At 36.7% G+C, this 23,805-nt stretch overlaps 1 protein-coding gene across 1 annotated transcript in view; it reads left to right on the plus strand.

The window, feature by feature from the left end:
• The first annotated feature begins 6,644 nt into the window (after nucleotides 1-6,644).
• The window catches only part of HMGCLL1 (3-hydroxymethyl-3-methylglutaryl-CoA lyase like 1), a 144,164-nt gene continuing 127,003 nt past the window's right edge, over nucleotides 6,645-23,805 (plus strand). Inside the window, exon 1 of the mRNA XM_028167670.2 lies at nucleotides 6,645-6,847. Coding sequence (XP_028023471.2) covers nucleotides 6,740-6,847 — 108 coding nt within the window. The 5' untranslated portion in view covers nucleotides 6,645-6,739. The remainder of the gene's footprint in view (nucleotides 6,848-23,805) is intronic.

The raw sequence follows: 23,805 nt of genomic DNA on the forward strand, positions 1-23,805 counted from the left end.
ATTAGCATCCTAGTTTTAAAGAATTTAAATCAATGTTAAATGAAAAGGGCAGAATAAAAAGCAAAGATAGGAAATATTAATTTATTTTTTTCTCTAAAAGAAAATATATTAAAGTATTTCTAGCATTAGAATGATGGGTGATTTATCTTTATGCATCGTCTGTATTTCCCAAAGTGTCTATAATAAAGAACAAGATTAGAATGATTCAAGAGCATGGAAGAGGCTAAAACTTGGGAAATTACACATAATTTGATATTTCTGGAGTGAAGGATGAGTTTAGAAAATGGGCAGGAGTTAAGACTGGAAAGATAACTAAGAGTCTCATCAAGAAAAAATGTATCATTTTAAGAAACAATTTCTCTGCAAAATCTCTAAGGATTTTAATCTTAGAAGTATTGACCAGATATGTATTTTCAAATATTTCTCAGGCTATACAGGTTAGATTTGTGAATGCAAAATAAAACAGAAAACCAGGTTACAGTAGTAATAATAGCTAACATTCATTGGGTGTCTATTATGTGCCAGAGACTCTGTGTTCAGTACTTTACATATTCTAGCCGTTTCATCTTTGTAACAGCTCTGTCAGGTAGGAACTTTTATCATTGCCCTCTTACAGATAAGAAACAGTGGCTAGTAAATCTTGGAGATTAATCCTTTGTCAGTTGCTTCATTTGTAAATATTTTCTCCCATTCTGAGAGTTGTTTTTGGTCTTGTTTATGGTTTCCTTTGCTGTGCAAAAGCTTTTAAGTTTCATTAGGTCCCATTTGTTTATTTGTGTTTTTATTTCCATTTCTCTAGGAATTGGGTCAAAAAGGGTCTTGCTGTGATTTATGTCATAGAGTGTTCTGCCTATGTTTTCCTCTAAGAGTTTTATAGTGTCTGGCCTTACATTTAGGTCTTTAATCCATTTTGAGTTTATTTTTGTGTATGGTGTTAGGGAGTGTTCTAATTTCATACTTTTACATGTACCTGTCCAGTTTTCCCAGCACCACTTATTGAAGAGGCTGTCTTTTCTCCACTGTATATGCTTGCCTCCTTTATCAAAGATAAGGTGACCATATGTGCGTGGGTTCATCTCTGGGCTTTCTATCCTGTTCCATTGATCTATGTTTCTGTTTTTGTGCCAGTACCAAACTGTCTTGATTACTGTAGCTTTGTAATATAGTCTGAAGTCAGGGAGCCTGATTCCTCCAGCTCCATTTTTTGTTCTCAAGATTTACAAACAGCTCATGCAGCTCAATAACAAAAAAACAAACAACCCAATCCAAAAATGGGCAGAAGACCTAAATAGACATTTCTCCAAAGAAGATATACAGATTGCCAACAGACACATGAAAGAATGCTCAACATCATTAATCATTAGAGAAATGCAAATCAAAAGTACAATGAGATATCATCTCACACTGGTCAGAATGGCCATCATCAAAAAATCTAGAAACAATAAATGCTGGAGAGGGTGTGGAGAAAAGGGAACACTCTTGCACTGTTGGTGGGAATGTAAATTGATACAGCCACTATGGAGAACAGTATGGAGTCCTTAAAAAACTACAAATAGAACTACCATACAACCCAGCAATCCCACTAGTGGGCATATACCCTGAGAAAACCATAATTCATAAAGAGGCATGCACCAAAATGTTCATTGCAGCTCTATTTACAATAGGCAGGACATGGAAGCCACCTAAGTGTCCATCATTGGATGAATGGATAAAGAAGATGTGGCACATATATACAATGGAATATTACTCAGCCATAAAAAGAAATGAAATGGAGGTATTTGTAGTGAGGTGGATGGAGTTAGAGTCTGTCATACAGAGTGAAGTAAGTCAGAAAGAGAAAAACAAATACAGTATGCTAACACATATATATGGAATCTAAGGGAAAAAAAAAAAGGTCATGAAGAACCTAGTGGCAAGACGGGAATAAAGACACAGACCTACTAGAGAATGGACTTGAGGATATGGGGAGGGGGAGGGGTAAGATGTGACAGGGTGAGAGAGGGTCATGGACATATATACACTACCAAATGTAAAATAGATAGCTAGTGGGAAGCAGCCGCATAGCACAGGGAGATCAGCTCGGTGCTTTGTGACCACCTGGAGGGGTGGGATAGGGAGGGTGGGAGGGAGGGAGGGATACGCAAGAGGGAAGGGATATGGGAGCATATGTATATGTATAACTGACTCACTTTTTTATAAAGCAGAAACTAACACACCATTGTAAAGCAATTATACTCCAATAAAGATGTTAAAAAAAAAAAAAAAAAAAAGAAACAGTGGCTAAAGAACTTGCGAAGGTCACTCATTTGCCAACGGGTGGAGCCAGACTCCCATCACGGAGAATCTAAAACCAGCACTTAAGCTCCACCACTGCACTACGGTGATGCCTTCCAAGAGAAGGGGCACAGAGACAAGTCAGTAGGAGAACAGAAAGTGACAGTGGATGGGTGGGTCCAAGATGTTAACTAACTTCCCTGGTTGACAGATGAGATTTGTGATAGGAGGTTAAAGAGCGAAGGGAGTCAAGAGTAATTCAGGAGAGGCAGGTAAACTTGAATGATTTTCCATGTAACATGCCATTTGCAGCAACATGGATGGACCTGGAGATGATCATACTAAGTGAAGTAAGCAGACAGAGAAAGACAAACACCATATGATATCACTTACATGAGGAATCTAAAATATGACACAAATGAACTTATTTACAAAACAGAAACAGACTCACAGACATAGAAAACAAATTTATGGTTACCAAAGGGGAAAGGAGGAGGGGATAAATTAGGAGTTTGGAATTAGGAGATTCAAGCTACTATATATAAAATAGATAAACAACAAGGTTTTACTGTAGAGCACAGGGAACTATATGCAATATCTTGTGATAAACCATAATGGAAAAGAATATGAAAAGATATATATATATATATTCTTATTTTACCTAGAGCTCCTTAGATTTGCACTAACAGGGATACCTATTGAGAATTTTCATTTTAATCATAAAAACAGAAAATATGTACACTAATATTATTCAAATTTATAAGTTGAAGCTTTTTGAATTTATAAATTTTAAGCATTTATGATTAGATTTAACATCAAACTACAGGCCAGCAAAAGTGCATCTACTTTCACTCCCTTTTATATGAGATTAAACATTCTTAAGATAGTCTTGGGCTTCCCTGGTGGCGCAGTGGTTGAGAATCTGCCTGCTAATGCAGGGGACACGGGTTCGAGCCCTGGTCTGGGAAGATCCCACATGCCACGGAGCAGCTGGGCCCGTGAGCCACAATTGCTGAGCCTGCGCGTCTGGAGCCTGTGCCCCGCGACGGGAGGGGCCGCGATAGAGAAAGGCCCGCGCACCGCGATGAAGAGCGGTCCCCGCACCGCGATGAAGAGTGGCCCCCGCTTGCCGCAACTGGAGAAAGCCCTCGCACGAACCGAAGACCCAACACAGCCATAAATAAATAAATAAAAAAAAAAAAAAAAAAAAAAAAAAAAAAAAAAAAAAAAAAAAAGATAGTCTTTATTTGGTCCTTATTATTGCTAATGGTTTTGGTATTTACAGGAATCATAATTTCAATTTTTGATATTATAGGATTTCCACATGAAATGCATGAAAATAAAACTGTATTCAATATTTTTATGTTTATAAGGTTTCTCTGTAAAAAAAAAAAAACTGTATTGCTATGGTGAGCTAATTGAGATATGAAATTTTCTTTTTTTATTTATTTTATTTTATTTTATTTTTTTGGCTGAGTCAGGTCTTGGTTGTGGCATGCGGGCTCTTCATTGTATCATGAGGGCTCCTCTCTACTTGCAACGCTTGGACTTCTCTCTAGTTGTGGCGTGCAGGTTCCAGAGCACGTGGGCTCTGTAGTTTGCGGCACGTGGGCTCTCTAGTTGAGGTGCGCAGGCTCAGTAGTTGTGGTGCATGGGCTTATTTGCCCTACGGCATGTGGGAATCTTAGTTCCCCAACCAGGGATCAAACCCTCATCCCCTGTGTTGGAAGGAGGATTCTTTACCACTGGACCACCAGGGAAGTCCCTAACTGAGATATGAAATTTTCTAAACTTCCCCATTTAGAAAACTATTAAGCAGTAAAGTTTATATCTGTGTGTTCTTTTTCTTAGCAGCAGAGAATCATACAATATCTGGCTTATCTTAGAGGTTATATTCTCCAAAAGTTTAGATTTCAATATTAATTGTCTGATGACAAATAATTAAACAACTGACTCCATGATAAAATTACCCTGCTAAATTACTGTTGTTCAAATTGGGGCCTTTCAAATTCTTTCAAATATCATGTTCCCTGTTATAGAATTACAAAAAGGAGAGAAGAGCGGTAATAGGCATTGATGCAACCTCTAAGCTTCATTTCAACTGTGTTGGAAGAATAACAGTTGAGCTCTACCGAAAACAACTTATCATAGAGATTTAGGCCTGTGAATATATACCTCTAAAATAGGTATGTTCAGATAAATAATAATTGGAATTTTTGGTGCATTAGAGAGTTTTAAAGGCTTCCAAGAGTTGCATGACCTCACTTTGGCAGCTCAGATCATGTTCTCCAAGTTAACTCTCCTTGATCAAAGTGATGAGAGGTATAAGATCACTTCATCCTCTTTGCCTTTCCAGTCCTTTTCCACTAAGGATCCAAAAGATCCCTCTCCCATTGTTTACCTTTTTCTGTCCTTAACTGCTTTACTTCTATTACCAGTGAGAGTCTCACCACCGTCACAAGTATGAATGAAGGTTTGCTTATTCTGGGTGTTAATTTCCTTACGTGTGTTTATACTATGATGTACAAAGTAATCTGTGAATCCTTTTATGTGTAATTAGGAGCTGACAGAGTAGGTATCAGCCAGCTCCTAATTTATATTTGCTGCAGCAACCAGTGGGGTTGACTGGTACCCCTGGCCATGCCACTTGGCAGCACAAGGCTATTCTTGATGTCTGTTCAATTGCAGGTGCTGAACTCAGTTGAAGAATTTTAGAATGGGTAGATGTAGGTGTGCTTGTGAAAGAGGGGGATGCAGGGAGGTGGTCTGTTTCAGGAACATCTTCCCAACACCTCCCCACTCAAGACTAGTGCTCTTCTAATGATGTAAGAATATGTTTACACTTTTCAGTTTGAATGACTTTAGCTGCTTCAATAATTTTGTGCCCTGCATTTCTTTAAACAACTCAACTCCATTTCAGTGCTTAACCTGTACTATCCATTTACTGACAACTGACTGACTTACCGAGTTATCTGTGACATCTCCCCTAATTTATCACCTTCTATCTTTTCTTCTTTATTAGACTGTTGTATATAAGTATTCTAACCTTGCAAACTGCCTCAGAATATTTATTTATTTTTTGTTCATATATTGTAAAAAAAAATTGAAGTATAGTTGATTTACAATGTTGTGTTAGTTTCAGGTGTACAGCAAAATGATTCAGATTTTTTTTAACTCTCCAAGAAATTTATTTTAGCATATGCCATAGATTGATATAATTGATATAATAATTTCATATAAAGAGAAACCATTGCAGAAGTAACTAAGGTGGGGCCCTAACAAGGAAATAAAGGAAAGGTCATAAAGAAATTCTTCCATATGAAGACTTTGGATCTGCATCATTTTTTCAAAATATAAAACCTTAATATTAGAAGCAAAGAGAAAAACAGCAAAGAAAACAAAACAGAAGCTTGGCATATGTAGTATAAATGTATGGGCTAAGTTATAACATATATGTGTTATATGTTTTATATATATATATATATATATATATATATATATATATATATATATATATATATATATATATATATTCTTTTCCCATACAGGTTATTACAAAATACTGAGCATATTTCCTGTCTCATATTTAAAAATCGAGCTTTTAAAAAATAGAGCTAATTTTTGAGCAAATGGGACACTGTTGAGACAGTTGGTGAAATTTGCATGGGGTATGTAGATTGGATGGTAGTGCTGTGTCAAGGTTGATTTTCTGATTTGAAGGGTTGTTTGGGTGGGCCTTAAGCCAATATGACTGATGTATTTATTTTTAAATTTTTATTTTATATTGGAGTACAGTTTATTAGCAATGTTGTGTTAGTTTCAGGTGTACAGAAAAGTGATTCAGTTGTACGAATCCATGCATCTATTCTTTTTCAAGTTCTTTTCCCATTTAGGTTATTACAGAATATTGAGCAGAGTTCCCTGTGCTATACAGTAGGTCCTTGTTGGTTATCTATTTTAAATCTGTGTGTATATGTCAAGTTTATTGTCATGAAGATAAACTCAGGTGAGTTCAAGGCCGGATGCATCTACAGTGGACTGGGAATGAGCAAACTGGGAATGAGCAAACTGCCAGACAAGAAAACGCAGACCCTCTTCCTTTGAGGGAGACCTAACCCTTTCTTCCCTGTGGATTCTGAACCAGGGGAGAAGCCGGTGAATGGGGCGTGTGCAGATGCGATCAGCCCTACGTGCTGGGTGCAGTGCGACAGGCGCGCCATGCTAGGAATATCTCCTCCGCGCTTCGGCTCCGGGTGGCCCGCGTGCGCGCAGGTGTCTCCCGCGCGCCCTGCTCTGGGCGCTCTCGGCTTGGCGCCGCCGCAGCGCACAAAGCGGGGCCGGACTCAGCGCGCGCGGGAGGCGGAAGGCGCGCTCGGGGGCCGGCGCGGGACCGCAGCGCGCGCCCGGCCCGCATCCCTCTCCTCCCCGCTCTCTCCCATCGCCTACAGCCGCCCCGGACCCGGCCATGGGGAACGTGCCATCCGCGGTGAAGCACTGCCTCAGCTACCAACAACTTCTCCGGGAGCATCTCTGGATCGGGGATTCAGTGGCAGGGGCGTTCGAGCCCGCGCAGGTACCACCTCGCGGCCCAGGGTGTCCCCACCCTCTCCCGTCATCCCCCAGGCCTCTTCTCCCCTTCTTGTGTAGCCTCTCACCCCGGGCCCTTCCTGCGACAGTTCTGTAATGTCAAAACCTCACCCCTTAAAAGGTTTCCCATCATCTCTCTGGGGTGAATTGCAGACCCGCCCCTGCAGCTCAGACCCACTAAAATCCGTATCTTGGCCACGTGCAGGTCGCCTAAAGGAAACTGTTCCTTCTCTGTGTTTCCCTTGGAAGGGATGAGTCATAATATACAGCACTCCTCCGAGGATAGCGCCCTTCTTTTCAGTTCTCTCCTGATTATTGTGTGACAAAGACAACGAATTTGTCAGAATATGAGGCGGAAAAAGGAACAAAGCCAACACAGAAAACACGGTGGGATGAAATCATCCGTCATATCATTAATTATCCCTAATGTATTTATGCTTCAACACACTTGAACAAGCTGGGGAAAAATGGTAAATAACAGCGATTTCAGTCCAAAATGTATTCCCATATGATTCCTGAAAGCCCATTTTAAGACAATTATTAGGCAAGTGAATAGTATCCACATACTCGTGATTTAATGCATTCTCAACCGGAAACGGCAAATAAATGAAGAAAATCTATATAAAGAAATTGACTTTTCCCTTAAAAGAGCTTAAAGTTTCACAAAGGAATAACAGTGATAATTGTTAAGTGAATGTGAAAACGTGGGAAAAGGGAGGGAGACTCAGGGTTTAGCTATTTTTTCGAATTTTGGTGGATACAAAAATGTTTATTCCTGATTCACCTATGTACAAAATAATAACTTGTATTAAGTATAATATTTTAGTGGGTAAGCATAATTTAAGTTTGTGTTTTTAAATCAACTATTCTAATATTAGGCATCCAGTTTTCTATAGTTTTATAGTTAGTGTATTTTCAGTTCAATGTATCAATCTGTGGCATTGTAATTTTAGTTCTACAGATTGGAGTTCAGCGTTTGTGGATTCTCTAAAAGATACTTTGCTCCTCATTACTTAAAAGATGACCCTGGTCATCTGACTCAAAGACTGTTGCTGACAATCAAGAAAGGGAAAGTAATTCTTTATCTTCCTGTATGTTCTCTTGTCTTCTATTTAATTTTCCCGCCTTCTAATTTGATCTTTGTATTATAAAGATAATATAACCTTCATATTCACTCTGTTACAGAATCAGGAATCCTTACCTTCCAGTCTCTAAGTCTGAGACTTTATATGACTTTTGTTGCTGGGTTAATATTATTTTTCTCTCCCGCAACCCCCATATTCTGATTTTGTGGGCTTTGGGGAACATGACAGAGGCTAGACTGCTAGGTGAGGATGTCTACTTTGCCTTGTAGGGATGTGGAAACAGGGTAATTGAAAATGACTAGGATGAAAAAAAAGAAAGAAAATGACTAGGATGACTGATCTAGGAATGCGGGGAATAGGGTTTTTGGACATTCATCAGCCTAATAAAGACTTTTCGTTCCTTTTTGGAGAAATAGCAATACCTTCTCCAAATATTGCCGTTTTAACCCTGGACTGCTTTAGTGAGAATCTCCTATTTATTCCTCAGACACAGCTTAAATATCACTTCTTTTGACCAACCCTTTCCAAAGAGAATCATGCTATTCTCCCGTTTCACAACCTTCTGTGAATTCTCATTGCTTTTAGGAATGAATAGCAAGCAAAATCTTTAATGTGTTTTTGGAAGCCTCAGGTGATCTCTTCATTGCATCTCTCTGCAGCATCATCTTAAGCTATGTTCTCTTATCCTTGCCACTGTGTCCTTCTTTGAGTTTCCCAATCATCTTTCCTCTGGAAACATGATCTTTACCTGTTTTCCCCTCTGCTAGGAAGATTCTTTTCAAATAACCTTGAGATCTCAACTCAAATGTTGCTTCCTCATGAAATCTTTCCCAGACTCTCAAGGCAAGCATTTCTTGTTATCTTACTTTGCAATGTTCATTACAAATAATATGAATTCTACATTTATTGTTGTGATCATTTTATGTTTAATTCCCTACCAGACTCTAAGTATCATAAAAGTAAGGAAAAATTCCACCACAAAATCCTCAGCAATGAACAAAATGTCTGATTAGTTTTTAATGGCCAATGAATACTTGTTGAATGAACAAATGAATGGATGTTTTTCCTTCTAGGGCATAAGCATCTCAGATTTATGGGGAACGTGAAATCCTTCATAGCACTTTTCAGGCTCCAAAACAATGATTGGCACATTGTAGTACAATGCTAACTATTTGTTATGTGAATGCCAAAGTGATGAGAATTAAGACAGGTGTCAATAAAGTTTGGTCTTAGTGCTGTTAGATGGGTATTATAACTATTTGTGTTTTACCTTTTTTTATTGAACTATAGTTGATTTATAATGTTGTGTTAGTTTCTGGTGTACAGCAAAGCGATTCAGTTATACATACACATATGTATATGTATCTATTCTTTTTCAGACTCTTTTCCAATTTAGGTTATTAAAACATACTGAATATAGTTCCCTGTGTTATACAGTAAGACCTTGTTGTTTATCTATTTTATATATAGTAGATTGTATTTGCTAATCCCAACCTCCTAATTTATTCCTCACCCTGCTTTCCCCTTTGGTAACTGTAAGATTATTTTCTATGCCTATGAGTCTATTTCTGTTTTGTAAATAAGTTCATTTGTATCATTTTTTTTTTTTTTTTAGATTCCACATATAAGTGATAGCATGTGATATTTGTCTTTTTCTGACTTACTTCACTTAGTATGATAATCTCCAGGTCCATGCATGTAGCTGCAAATGGCATTATTTCATTCTTTTTAATGGTGGAGTAATATTCCATTGTATATATGTACCACATCTTCTTTATCCATTCATCTGTCGATGGATGTTTGGGTTGTGTCATCTTTTTATCTTATAGAATCTAGTCATACTTTGATGGGGAAAGAGTTGAAAATGGATTCTGGAAGCTGTTAAAAGATGCACAGAGCTTAACTATTTTTCCACTGTTAAATCTGGCAGAGGGAATCATGGGCAGGACCCCTAAGTTTTGAAATAATTTGGCTGCAGTTGGGACAGACAGAGTGCTCTATTTTGAAAGAATACTGTGCTAGTCAATAGAAAGATTCAAAACCTAGCCCTTTTTCTGCTACCAATATATTATTAATATAAAATTAAATATTGTGTGTGTGTGTAAGTACAAATATACACATTTGAAGTTTAGCAATTTATTACCAAATATAAAATGGGTCAATGTGAATTAAAGACTTGCACTACCACAGCTCCACTAATTAAATTCTTGAGTTCTCTTCCTCTCTTTTTTTTGGTAACTAATGGCATTGGGTTTTCAGAAGATTTCCTTAATAGACCAGGAGGTTAAAATTGAACCTTCTATGGTTCAAGCTGTCTCTTAGGGCCTGTTTTATTTTCTATATTTGTCTCTGTTAAAATGGATATGATGAAGCTGGCTTAACTGGTGGTTTAAAGTTTGGATTAAAATTTAGGTTCCCTGTAAAGTAGTCCTTCTTTGATTTCCAAGTGCTACTTAAGCAGTAGCTAAATATCTTCATGTATTAATACCCCATCACAGCAATAAAATTACCAAGGACCTAAATTCTATCATAAACAACACTTAAAGTATATTAGTTTTTTAAAGACAAAATTGTAGATTATGTGAGATTAAATTTATAGTTATTTTACATTATATCCTAATCCTTTAAGTTACATTTACTGTCAGCAAATATTATGATTCCAAGTATTTAGTGTTAAAAGGTCTCTTGAATTTAATTGGAATGTATAATATTTTTGCTTAAATTTAATTAAAAGATTAAAGTGACTATATGCTTTTCAGTTGACAACTCTGAAGCTGTTAGTACATTTACAAAATACCTTAGAGTGAGTGGGGAGGAATTTTCAGAAAGGAACCAAACTACCATCCCACTGTTTGTTTTCTGTTTGTCTCAAGTGTTCTTTTGTCCTTTACTGCCCTGTTTCTCTTTTTTTATGACTTCTTTTGAAATTATGTACATTTTAAAATTCATTTTTCCCTTGGGTTGGCTTGTTAGTTATGTGCTGTTTTTATGGTACTGGTAGTTGCTACCCATAAGATGTCAACGTACAGCCTTGACTTATTAAAATATTATATAAATTAGTTCTATTGCAACTTATTAAAAATATGATAATTTAACTCCCTTCACTGCCTTCGCTTTCTATATTGTTGTTGTATATATTAATTTTCTATATGGTATATTTGTAATATGTATTTATAGTCAATATACATTTATATCTATGCACATATTTCCTCTTTCCTTTGCTCTTTATTGCTTTCTTAATCTCCATTCTTTCATCGGAAATTATTTCCCTTCAACTAGAAATATTTGCTTTAATATTTTCTTTAGTAAAAATCTGGTGGTGATAATTTCTTTCAGTTTTTCTTTGCTTGAATTACATTTATGTATATACGTGTGCACTGTGCATAAATAATGAATATTGAGTATAAATACATGTTCCATATAAAGAATTAGAATACATGACATGACAGAGGTATGAAATGCAGACTTCTCAACAGATAAAATGGAAACCAGAGACAAACCAGAGGGAAATCAGCTGTTAGTTTTACTTTTAGTTCTTTGATGATAATATATCTTTCATTCTCTTCTTGTTATCTTTGGTTTCCAACAGTATGACTATGATGAGTTGACTGGTAGTTTCTTTATATCTGATAATGGTTCATAGCACTACTTGGATCTTGATGCTTGTTGGCTTCCATATGTTTTGGAAATTTTTCAATCAATTCTCTTCAACTATTGCTTCTGTTTCTTTTTTTAACCACCCCCCAACTTGGACCTATAGCTTGAAGAATCTTAGAATGTTCCTTATGACCCATTTATTTCTTATACTCATTTTTTGTATTTTTTATCTTTTTTTTCTCACCATGTTCAGTCTGAATATTTTTTCTCACCTACCTATTCCATTTCACTAATTCCCTCTTTATCTTTGTCTAATTTGCTGCTGATTTAATGTGAGTTCTTAATTTTAGTTATATTTTTGAATTAATGGACTTCTATATGGTTTTCAAAACCAATTTTTAGTTCTCTGCCACAATTCTCCATCTTATCAAGAATTCTTGAATACTTATCAGTTATTTTAAGTTCCATGTCTGGTAACTCCAATATTCAGATCTCCAGTGGGTCTCTTTCATGTATCTTTCCTCTTGCAATGCCTACTAATTTTTCAGTTTAGGTTAGACACCTGTTATGAAAATGTTATAGACATAATTTGAGGCTCTGAGTCATACTGTCCTCCAGAAATGATTACCTTCCCCCCGCTCCCTTTTGCCCACCCTCTACACCCTGCCTCTGGCAACCACCAGTCTGTTCTCTGTATCTAATTTTTTTTTTTTTTTTTTAAGATTCCACATATAAGTACTTGTCTCTTTCTGTGTGACTTATTTTGCTTAGCATAATACCCTCAGGGTCCATCAGGGAGCAAATGGCATGATTTCCTTCTTTTTATGACTGAATAATTGCCTTTGTGTAGATATATACACCATATTTTCTTTATCCATTCATCTGTCAATGGGTACTTGGGTTGTTTTCATGTCTTGGCTATTGCAAAGAGTGCTGTAATGAACATGGGGGTGCAGATATCTGTTCAAGATAATGATTTCCTTTCCTTGGGATAAATAGCTAGAAGCAGAATTGCTGAATCATATGATAGTTTTATTTTTAATTTTTTGAGGAACCTTCATGCTGTTTTCCATAGTGGCTGCACCAATTTACATTCCCCTTGACAGTGCACAAGGATTCCCTTTTCTCCACATCCTCAACAACACTTATTTCTTGTCATTTTGGTAATAGCCATTCTTATGGGTGTGAGGTGCAGGAAGGATTGATTATCTTTTGTTTCTAGCAGGCAATAAGTGCAAGGGTAGCTTACCTTAAGCCAATCAGATATTTAGCTGATTCAAGGCTGGACCTACTTCATTTGTGAGGGCTTGTCTTTTCTCTTCACGCTTACTTTTATTTTGTTGCTCTCCAGGGGTTCTAACTAAAAGCCTAGAATGTTTACCAGAATGTCTTCTACTTGTTGAACCTGAACTCAAAAATATTTCCTCCCCAACTTCTAAGACTCCTGGAAGCTCTGATGCTCTTCTCAGCTTCTCACCTGATTGCATAGAATTGGCGAATGCCTCAAGAGGAAAGTTCACGCTGAATTTTGGTATCACCCCTCTGTGTTTTTCTTCTGCTAGTATCTTGGCCACTGAAGTACATCTTCCCTTGGAGACTCCTAAGGCTATCAAACAAGTGTTTTCACTAATATTTTCACCAGATTTTCTGGTTCTCTGTGAGAAGTTTGTTCTGAACAAGCTAGTTAAAAAATTACTAATATAACAGGGGAAATATTTAAAAAACACTTATTTTGCAATATAATTGGAATTGAAAAAATATATTCATTTACTATATTACAAAGCTTTTGAAGTGGTTACATTCCAGGTAATATGCAAACCGTTGAGAGTAACAATTTGTGTATTTAATTTTCAAGCTTTATTAAGATATAATTGACATATAACATTGTGTAAGTTTAAGGTATACAAATTTGATACATTCATATATTGCAAAATGATTGTCACCATGGCGTTGGCTAACATCTGCATCACATCACATAATTACCATTTCTTTTTTGTGCTGAGACCATTTAAGATTTACTCTCGTAGCAGCTTTCAAGGATATAATATATTATTAACTGTAGTGTTAATCACTATGCTGTGCCTTAGATTCCTAGAACTTATTCATCTTATAGCTTGAACTTTGTATAGAGAAACAATTTAAAGTCCAAAAATTGAATAAAATGATTGGCTGCTTCATGAAAAAGTAATATTTTACAGAAAAACTGTCTTATAATGATTTTCGCTATAAGTAAAACTTGTGAAAGATAGAGAAGATATTTTTTAAAGATAAAAATATGCTGCCTAAATTATCTTGCTTTAGGGAAACAGTATGCTATTTACTCCCTCTTTATGTGTGACATAGTTCAATAAAATTTGTTAAATGAATGAATGAATCAATGAGTGATTAAATTTACAGTATTTTATCTCTATTGGCATGAGATTATTTTGGATCTTTCCATTTAATGGCCCTGAAGTGGGTAAAAATATTTCCTTTTTATTATTAACCTTTTCTTTACAATGTTATCTTTTGCTTTGTCTTGATTCATTCCTGGTTCATATTCAATATGCATTGGGCACTGCCTAACTGCTTTACATGCCATAACTCAATCCCCATAACAATCCATTTTATAGGTTTAGTAACTGGGATGCAGAAACATTAAATAATTTGTTCATGGTCAGTAGTTGATGATCTAGGAATTGAATTCAGTCAGCTGAGGTTCCAGAGCTCCCAGTTTTCACCACTATACCAGTGCTTCCTGACCTTTCTGGTGATAGGAGTCAATGGAGGTGTTTATTAAATGTGCTAGAAATTCGGATTCAGTAGCTCTGTGTTGGAGCCCAGCTCTCACTGTTTGTGCTTCACCTACGTTTTGGGAAATGCTGGACTGAGTGATGCTGCTGCCCCTTCATCCCTGTATCTTCTGTCAAAGGGTCAGCTGTAGGCTCATGTTTCCTCTAATCTGTCTTCTGAGAGCTCCTGGCTCCAGCCCATGAGAGACTCCTATGAGTTTTGACTTCCCTTCTCTCCTCTTTGAAGGTGAGACTAGAGTTCTGCCTGGAATAGAATTGCATTGGATGCATAAGGAAAAACAACTTGGTTTCCAATAAATTTCCTGTTCCCTCCCATCTCCAATACTTTCTGTCCTTGGATTTCTGTTAGCTCCTCACTTCCTTGCTTTCTCTCCTTCCAGCTGGCTTTCACATCCTTTCCTCCCCCTGCTCTGTGTTCTTGTTTTTTTCATTAGCTCTGAGCTCCTCCAAGTCTTCTGGCTTCCTTTCTGCTTATTCACTCTGGGCTGTAACTTTCCCTGACCCTTTCTTCTTTCCTCATTTTCCTCTTCCAAGTTTAGCTTTTATTTTTGTTTCTTTTGATTTTCCCTCCTCAACCAAGGGGCTAGACTGTGCAGACCCATAACTTGATGGGTCACTTTTATGGAGCACATGGTATTTAAAAGAGATCATACAAACTCATATATGTAGGGAATATCATTTTAGAAGAAATTCTGATTTGAAAGTGTTGTCCAGCCTGCTTGAAGACCTCACAGTAAAAGCAACACAAGAAAACAAGTTTCCTGGTCTCACAATTGTTAGTTTAAGTAGGAGATGCAAATTTGCTGCTACACGGGTGAGCCATATTTAACCTCTGGAAATGTTTTGTTTGGCCAAGACTACACTTAAAAGATAAGTACATATGAATGCCTTAAACAGGATTTGTACGCTTTACTCATATACTTAGCTACCTTGGGCACCCAGGTTATCTTCCTGTGCATGTGGCTATTTGATTCTGTGGTCCTTACTGGACAATTACATGGGGATGCTTTAATGAGACCATCCAGGACATTTCTAAACATTGGCATATTTTCCAACAGTGTAGAATGTAATCATAATCATTCAGCAGGCAGGAAGTTGTCTTTAAATTACCAGGAGTTTGCCATTTTTCCCTTTGGGACCATCTTCCTTTTCATAGTGATCAGAATTCATTCCTAAATGAAGGCTCAGGTGTTTGGGAATTTCTTCTCCTGGATCTAACCATATGTATGCGCCAATGTTTATGTTCTTTTCTCATAGAAAATAAATATTGATCACCAGATCTTATTCCTAAACACATTCATTCTGAAATTAGACTGATTTTTACTTGAATTTTACTGCAGGATAATTTAAAAAGTTATTCAGGTTCCTAGAGGTACATTTTGGACTTTTTTTTTTTTTTCATGTAATTTATGTAAAAGCCAAGATTAGCAAGAATGGAAAAGCTCTCTGAAAAATATAAAACTTAAGTGAAAGCTGTTGTTTCTAGGTAGTGATGAAGGGGCTGGAGCTGTGAGTTGCAATCATGCTTTAGAAAGGAGGAGCTGACACTTCTCCGCCTGCTCCAGGGAGGGGAAGAGCTGTACCCTGGCCCTGATGCTTGCCGGGTGGTGAGGATGCTGTGGGGCAGGAGGGCCAAGTGTCACATGGGAGGTAGAACCACTGGAGATTCTGTCCCAGGGGTGCAGCTCAGGCCACATTTTCATTCTTCATTGCTGTGTTCCTCTGAAAGCTCATTTCTTGGCTTTGCTTTTTATTTGGATCACTTCCCCTCACCCCCCACCCCCCCACAATCCTTTCTTGCAATTCAGTTAAACACAAGCCTGTACATTTATTTTAATTCAGGGCCAGGGAAGTTAGTGATGATGATTGTAGTCTATGTGGTAAATATATATGTGTATTAATATAACATATCAATCTGTATCTGTATCTGTGTTTATCAATCTGTAGCTGCATCAACTACCTATCTATCTGTCATCCATATATCATCTATCTCTATCATCCATCCATCTATCAATCAATCTATATATCTGTCATCAATCTATTATCTATCATCTATCTATCTATCATATATCTAAGCTACTCTCTCTTACAAGAACAAAATAATTTAAAGGTCCCTAATGTTAAAAATTGCCTTAACTATATCTATCTATCACCCATCTGTCATCTATCTATCTATCTATCTTTCTTTCTTTCACCCATCTGTCATCTATCTATCATCTTTCATCCATCATCCATCCATCCATCCATCAATAAATCAATCATCCATCTATCATCTATCTGTCATCCATCAAGCAATCAATCAATCAATGTATCTATTTTTCATATATCTAATCTTTTACAAAAAATAATAATTTAAAGATCCCTAATTTTAAAAATTGCCTTATTATTACTTTCATACTTGATTTGAAGATGGATACTAGCCTTTTACTTGTGGTGAAACTTTTTTTTACAAGTGTTTCTCTGTGTTCTTCACTGCTGCCCCTGCCAACCCCAGTTCTTGAATACTGCTCAGTGGACCCATGTTTGTTTTCTGCATTGAAGCCCAGTTCCTTCCCAAAGATGGTTGAGTAGGTGGAAACATCTCTTTAGTGAATATGTACTATTTGTAGTGCTAGACTGAGGTCTTCTCAAGGAGTGAAACTATGTTTTATTTACCTTTTCTGTTATCCAGAAGACTTAAGTACTTAGATCCTGGTAAATGTTTGCAGAATAAATTAGTTTGGATATGGTAAAAATTCATTCATAGAGTAAACTTCAGCTGGTTTAAGCCACATTCATTGACTTTCTGATTGGCAAAAATATGTATTTAATTATATCAAAGCTATTATTTTTGTAAACAAGAATTAGTAGCTTTCACTCTTATTATTTTTTGTATTGGAATAGAATGTCTGTTTTTTAAATTCATGTATTCATTTTGGAAGTTTGAAAGTCTATTTTTTTTCTTTCATGGCTATCATTGTAAAGGTCAAAAAAAAGTAGAATCTAGCTTTTCATTCACTTTCCATGTCTAGGTTTTTATTAGGTTAATCCACACAGCGTATGATATGCATCTTCTCATAACTCCATTTGACAGGAGAAGGAGTACAAACATCGAGGGGTATAATGATACCCTCAGGGTGATGCAGCTTCTCTGTTGCAGTGTGTAAGATATGGTCTCCGGTGTTGGATTCAGCATTTGGGCTGAGTATCCTACTGATAGCACATCAAATGTCACCTTATGCTTGCAACTTTCCAAGTCAAGCTTTTTTGGATTTGTGAAGTAGGGAAATGCAGATGGAAGGAAACTTAAGCTAGAGAAAAATGCCTTTAATATAAGTTTCACACTGTGAAATCAGCCTTTCAGAAAGTCTTTTTGGTGAACTTTATTAACAACTGATGGGGTCTAGGAAGCTTGGAAGACAAGGAGTCAGGAAACCCAAAGAGAACATGTCTGTCAGACGTCTTTCCTTCTGTGGTTTCCTTCCAGATGGATCTTGAAGGAAGTGGAGGGGCTCTCTGCCACTACTTTTGTATCTCTGTAACCCACTGGATGTGCAGAGTTTGGCATCCACTTTTTAAATTCTTTGCTCAATCTATATTTATTTCACTGTGAAATAGAAGCTGATCATAGCTGAATGTTGAAGTCAAAATATGAATCTTATTTTAGTTAGACACAATTTCTACCTTTTGAGAATTTTTACGTAGGGACCAAGGATTCTCTGATTTTTAAAATGCTATGTCACCGTTCAAACCTTGCGTTTTGCAGAAAGCTGTGGACCTGATCGCACATAAAAGCTGAGGGCAATTTGGAATTCTCTTTGCCTAGATTTTAGGGGTGGGTTTAAAAGACATTTGCAGAACCTGTGGAGAAACAGATGGAGTGATTCAGAGGTTCACTCGTGAATGTCTGCTGTCACTTAGTTCCCATTCCCGTATGACAAGATTTTAATATTTAATTCACTGTAATTCTGCTGAATGTATGCTCTAGAAAATGTTGAAGGGAAAACTTGAGCTAAAGGAGATGGAACAGAAGCTTGCATAAACACTCATCTCTAGAGAGCTGGATCTCTTAAATCTATTTGCTCTCCGAAGCATTATATAGATGCTGACCTTTTGATGGGAATGCCATAGTGATAACCAGTTATTATTTAGGGGCAGGAGTATTATTTTAGAATACTTGCAATAGACTTGCAACTGACTTATTGCATGGGACAAACTTAAGAATATATGAGAGACATAATATTATGCTAATTGTTAATAGAATATTATTAATAAGAGTTTAGGAAATTATATGATGATGATGATGATACCACCAACCACTCTTTTTTTAAAAAAAATATTTTATTGAACTATTCTTGATTTACAATGTTATGTTAATTTCTGCTGTACAGCAAAGTGATTCAGTTATACATATATATTTTTTCATATTCTTTTCCATAATGGTTTATCACAAGATATTGAATATAGTTCCCTGTGCTATGTAGTAGGACCTTGCTGTTTATCCATTCTATATGTAAAAGCTTGTATCTGCTAATCCCAACCTCCCACTCCCCTTCCCCCTTGGCAACCACAAGTCTGTTCTCTATGTCTGTGAGTCTGTTTCTGTTTCATAGGTAGATTAATTCATGTCATATTTTAGATTCCACATGTAAGTGATATCATATGATATTTGTCTTTCTCCATTGGACTTACTTCACTTCGTATGATAATCTCTATGTCCATCCATGTTGCTGTGAATGGCATTATTTCATTCTTTTTTATGGCCAAGTAATATTCCATTGTATGTATGTGCCACATCTTCTTTATCCATTCATGTTTCAGTGGACATTTAGGCACCAACCATGCTTTATCAGTAAAGTTTGCTAAGGAATTTGCATACTTTCTGAACTCTTATAGTCCTGCAAAGAAGGTCCTGTGATTTTCATTTTTAATATGAGGAAAGGGAGTGAATAATATTTATTTTCTCCAGGTCAAATACCTGGTAGAGGCACTGGATTTGAATCTGTGTAAGGTTCCAAAGCCTGTATTTCTTCACTACATCACGTCAGTCAATTGAACAGTAGGAACTTCAGTTATAGGAAAATTATTTTGTACTCATTTGTTGTAATGTGTTTTCTTTTTAACATATTAGTAAAGTTCTAGCTTAATCTATCACTGCAGTTGGTTACAAATGGCTTAAGATGATATAGCTTAGCTTTGAACTGTAGTTTATTTTGAGATCCAGCATTTAAAGCCTGAGGTGGATGGACCTGAATAAATCACTTTTCTTCAGAGACAAGTTATTCAGATTTTTTATGATGATTCCAAAGACTTTTGTGACTTTTCATGATCTCCTCCTTTCACTCTGATCTACCAGCAGCCTTCTCTTTCTCCTGAGCTCAGGTTAATAGTTTTACAGGATATTTCTGAGACATGCATCCTTCCTTAGTTTTTTAGTAAGTAGGTCAAATGAGCAAGTACCATCATATCAAAAAGGTCAGATTTATTTAAAATGTATTGTTGCCTATATACCAAATATTGTGTATGCACACTTCATATACATATTGAAAGTTCCTGGATAACTCCTGTCAGAAAAATCTATTTACTTTAACCGTTGAATCTTTATTCTTTTTTTTTTTTTTTTTTGAGTGGCCATCCAAAACCATAATGTGTAGAGAAAAGGCAGATTACAATGCAACAAAACAAAAAACAACTCAGTGACCTAACATGTTCTGAAGTACTCTTGTGAGGTTAATAAAAATTTTTATTAATAAGACATGGGTTGTTTGAAGCATAGAAAATAATAATTTTCTGTCATTTGCAAAGCAGTTGTTTTAATTCCAAGAATGTGCCCTCAGGAGAAGGACTTCAGTATCTTCCATTTGAGAAACTCAGACTGAGTAACTCAGGAACCAGAGCCAGTCACATTAGGACTGAACACGAGTTAGGACTGAACACTCTCACACCGTGCTTTCCTGCAGTTTTGCTATCCTTGCATTACTGCTTAGCGTTTCTCAAACCTGGGCTGGGAGTGCAGATTGGTGAGGGGTCAGGAGCTCCCATGGCCCCTTTCCCTCTCCATGGGGCTGCCTCAGTTCCAGGGGGACTCAGGCTTGGAGGTTGCGCCATCCACCTCTGGGGAAGCTGCAAGTCCCCGGATAGTTGATGCCACTTTTCTTTTTCCTAAAAGCAAGTGTGAAAGAAGACCAGCAACTCCTTCTCAAACTTGGGAAGGAGAAGACAAAGACGATCCTTGTCATTCATTTTGTGTGAACTCCTATTTAGCTATCAATAATTTTAATGAAGCCACATGTAAAACTTGGTATCAAATGATTTAACTAGTCAAACTACATATAATAACCATCTTTTGTTTTCAGATTCATAGTTTTGTTGGAGGCATTTTCTGTTGAACAGTAGGGACAGTAAAAAGTGAATGCTGAGAACTCTTTTATTTCCTTATTGAAGTATAGTTGATTTACAATGTTGTGTTAATTTCTGCTGTGCAGCAAAGTGATTCAGTTATACATATATATACATTCTTTTAAAATATTCTTTTCATTATGGTTTATCACAGGATATTGAATATAGTTCCCTGTGCTATACAGTAGGACCTTGTTGTTTATCTATTCTATATATAATAGCTTACATCTGCTAATCCCAACCTCCAACTCCATCCCTCCCCCAACCCCCTCCCCCTTGGCAACCACAAGTCTGTTCTGAGAACTCTTTTAGAAAGTTTGAAATAATTAAACTGAACTGAGACATGCTATAACATAATGATATCTTATTAATTTCCAGGAAGGAAAAGTAAGTGTGAAAAAATTGAATATGTGCCTAATCATTAGTAAAATATATAAATCTCATATACCATAGAATTCACAGGAATTGAAAGTCAGAAAAACTGAACAGATTCTTATACAGTTTTGCTATTTGTATTACTGTCGAGGCAGAGTGTAATCATATTCAGTCTAGAGGCTGTGTGTTTTATTTTTTCCATTTTGGCTTTAACATCCCTGCCAGCATATATCAATATTTTCCTAGAACACTAGTTTATAATTTATTAGTTATTATTAGCTAAAAATTTGAATACTTTTCAAGTGTTGATAAATTTTAGTTGCTCCAATTTTCATGAAGGCAAAAATTTATGGCTCATGAACTTGTTCTTGTAAATATATATATATATATATTATATATATATATATATATATATATATATATATATATATATATATTTATCAACTTGTGCATGAAAGAGACGCCATCCATATCCAAACATGTCTGCAAGTGCATGGATGTAGATCTTCAAGTATGTAGGTTTATATCTATGAATATAAATGAGTATATATTTATTACTGTTGGGTGAATGGGAATATATCAAAGCATAAATTTTGGAGTTAGAGCACTTGGGGAAATTCTGACCTGGGGTAGTTGAGGACACTGTGTATGAGATTGATATGATAAGAGCTGAGAGGAACCCCTGAAAAGTGGGAGTGTAGGACAAGACATTCATTAGGATAGAATCTTCCACAATGCAGCTCTGTTTGTCCTGCCTGCCTTGTAGTTGACTGCTTAGCCTGTTCTGCTGTCATCTTTGATGGTCCTTGAGACTTCAATATATTATCTCAAATAAGTTTTCAAATGACCATTTTAAGTTATTAGATTTGTAGTATGTGACTTTGGACTCTTATTACTGCTAACTGAACCCACCTAAGGTTTGAGGTCCCAGCCCCTTCCCTCCACAAGGACTAAAAGGAGACCCCTTGAGGGCAGGTGGCCTGGTGGTAGGGGCAGCAGATCCTGAGGCCTTTTCTGAACAACCGTCTTTCATTCTCTCAAACTATCCAGCATTAAAATAGTTTCTGTGTGTGTATGTATTTCTTTTAGTGATCTCTAATACACGTAGAAGTTCCTGTTATTGGTATTTATAAAATACCACTGGACATTTAAAGAGGGATAAAAAGTTTAAATGATTCGGGGCTTCCCTGGTGGCACAGTGGTTGAGAGTCTGCCTGCCAATGCAGGGGACATGGGTTCGAGCCCTGGTCTGGGAAGATCCCACATGCCGCGGAGCAACTAGGCCCGTGAGCCACAACTACTGAGCCTGTGCGTCTGGAGCCTGTGCTCTGCAACAAGAGAGACCACGATAGTGAGAGGCCCGTGCACCGCTATGAAGAGTGGCCCCCGCTTGCCGCAACTAGAGAAAGCCCTCGCACAGAAACGAAGACCCAACACAGCCAAAAATAAATAAATACATTTAAAAAAAAGTTTAAATGATTTGTGAACTTTGTAAAGAGATATTATAGAATTGAGAATCTGGTATTATGGTTTAAAATCTCATTCATTTTTGACTCTAGTGTATGCTGAGAAGACTGGCTTGGAATGGTCCAAGTGAGGAAAGAGAAATCATTTCCACTTAGGAATAAAATAGTGGCATTTGAAAGGAAGAAGTTAGAAAGTGCGATTCAAGGTACAGAATTAGAATGGGTATTAATATAACAATTGGAATTTTAATTTTATCAGTTTAACATTATATTGATAGAGGGATTTTATTGATTTTATAGTTGATGGTGATGGGCTGTTACTTAAGTATAATCATTTAGTTTTTTAAACAAAATTTATTGAAGTAGAGTTGATTTTAAATGCATTAATTTCTGCTGTACAGCGAAGTGACTCAGTTATACACATATATACATTCTTTTTCATATTCTTTTCCATTATGGTTTATCACAGGATATTGAATATAGTTCCCTGTGCTATACAGTAGGACCTTGTTGTTCATCCATTCTATATATAATAGTTTGCATTTGCTAATCCCAAACTCCTAATCCATCCCTCCCCCACCTTTGGCAACCACAAGTCTGTTCTCTGTGTCTGTGAGCCTGTGTCTGGTTCTTAGATAATTCATATAGTTTTTTTTTTAAACTTGGCTTAAGATAGAGCAGAGGATTTCCAAATAGAAGCTGACTTTGCTTAGATGGAAGGCAGAAAGACTAATTAGTCATTGCATGTAACCTGTTTGTTAAGTATTCCTCTAAGGGGAAATTGAAAATCAGTCACTATAGTTTATTTTTCAATAGAAATTGAAAAGAACATTGATTTATTGCCTAAAGTGGCTGAGAAAGTTTGCATCCAACTTTAGCAGAACGATGCACAATTTTTTTTTTGTTTGTTTTGATGTTCCAGTCTGCAGATGTTAGCTGTTTTGTGAGGAAACAATGGTGTTAGCTCTGAGTTTTCTTGGAAAGAAAGAGCTTAAAAGCTTTGGAGTGCTGCACTCACAGTCTGCCCAGCCAATTGACCATGATGGAATATTCAGGAAGTCCATGGGGAGTCATTCCATGGCAGCATCTGGAAGGAAACAATAAGTGACTGGATGGTTTACTTTTCAGGCAAATGATTAAGAGGCGATTAAGGGAAAGTGTTAGGATGTGAGGGAGGGAAGGAGCACTGAAGGTGTATATATAATATGGAGTGGAGGGATTATGGAAAAGACTTAACAGAATGAACTGTAG

This window comes from Balaenoptera acutorostrata, chromosome 10 (genome assembly GCF_949987535.1).
Source record: "Balaenoptera acutorostrata chromosome 10, mBalAcu1.1, whole genome shotgun sequence".
NCBI classification, from domain to species: Eukaryota; Metazoa; Chordata; class Mammalia; order Artiodactyla; family Balaenopteridae; genus Balaenoptera; species Balaenoptera acutorostrata.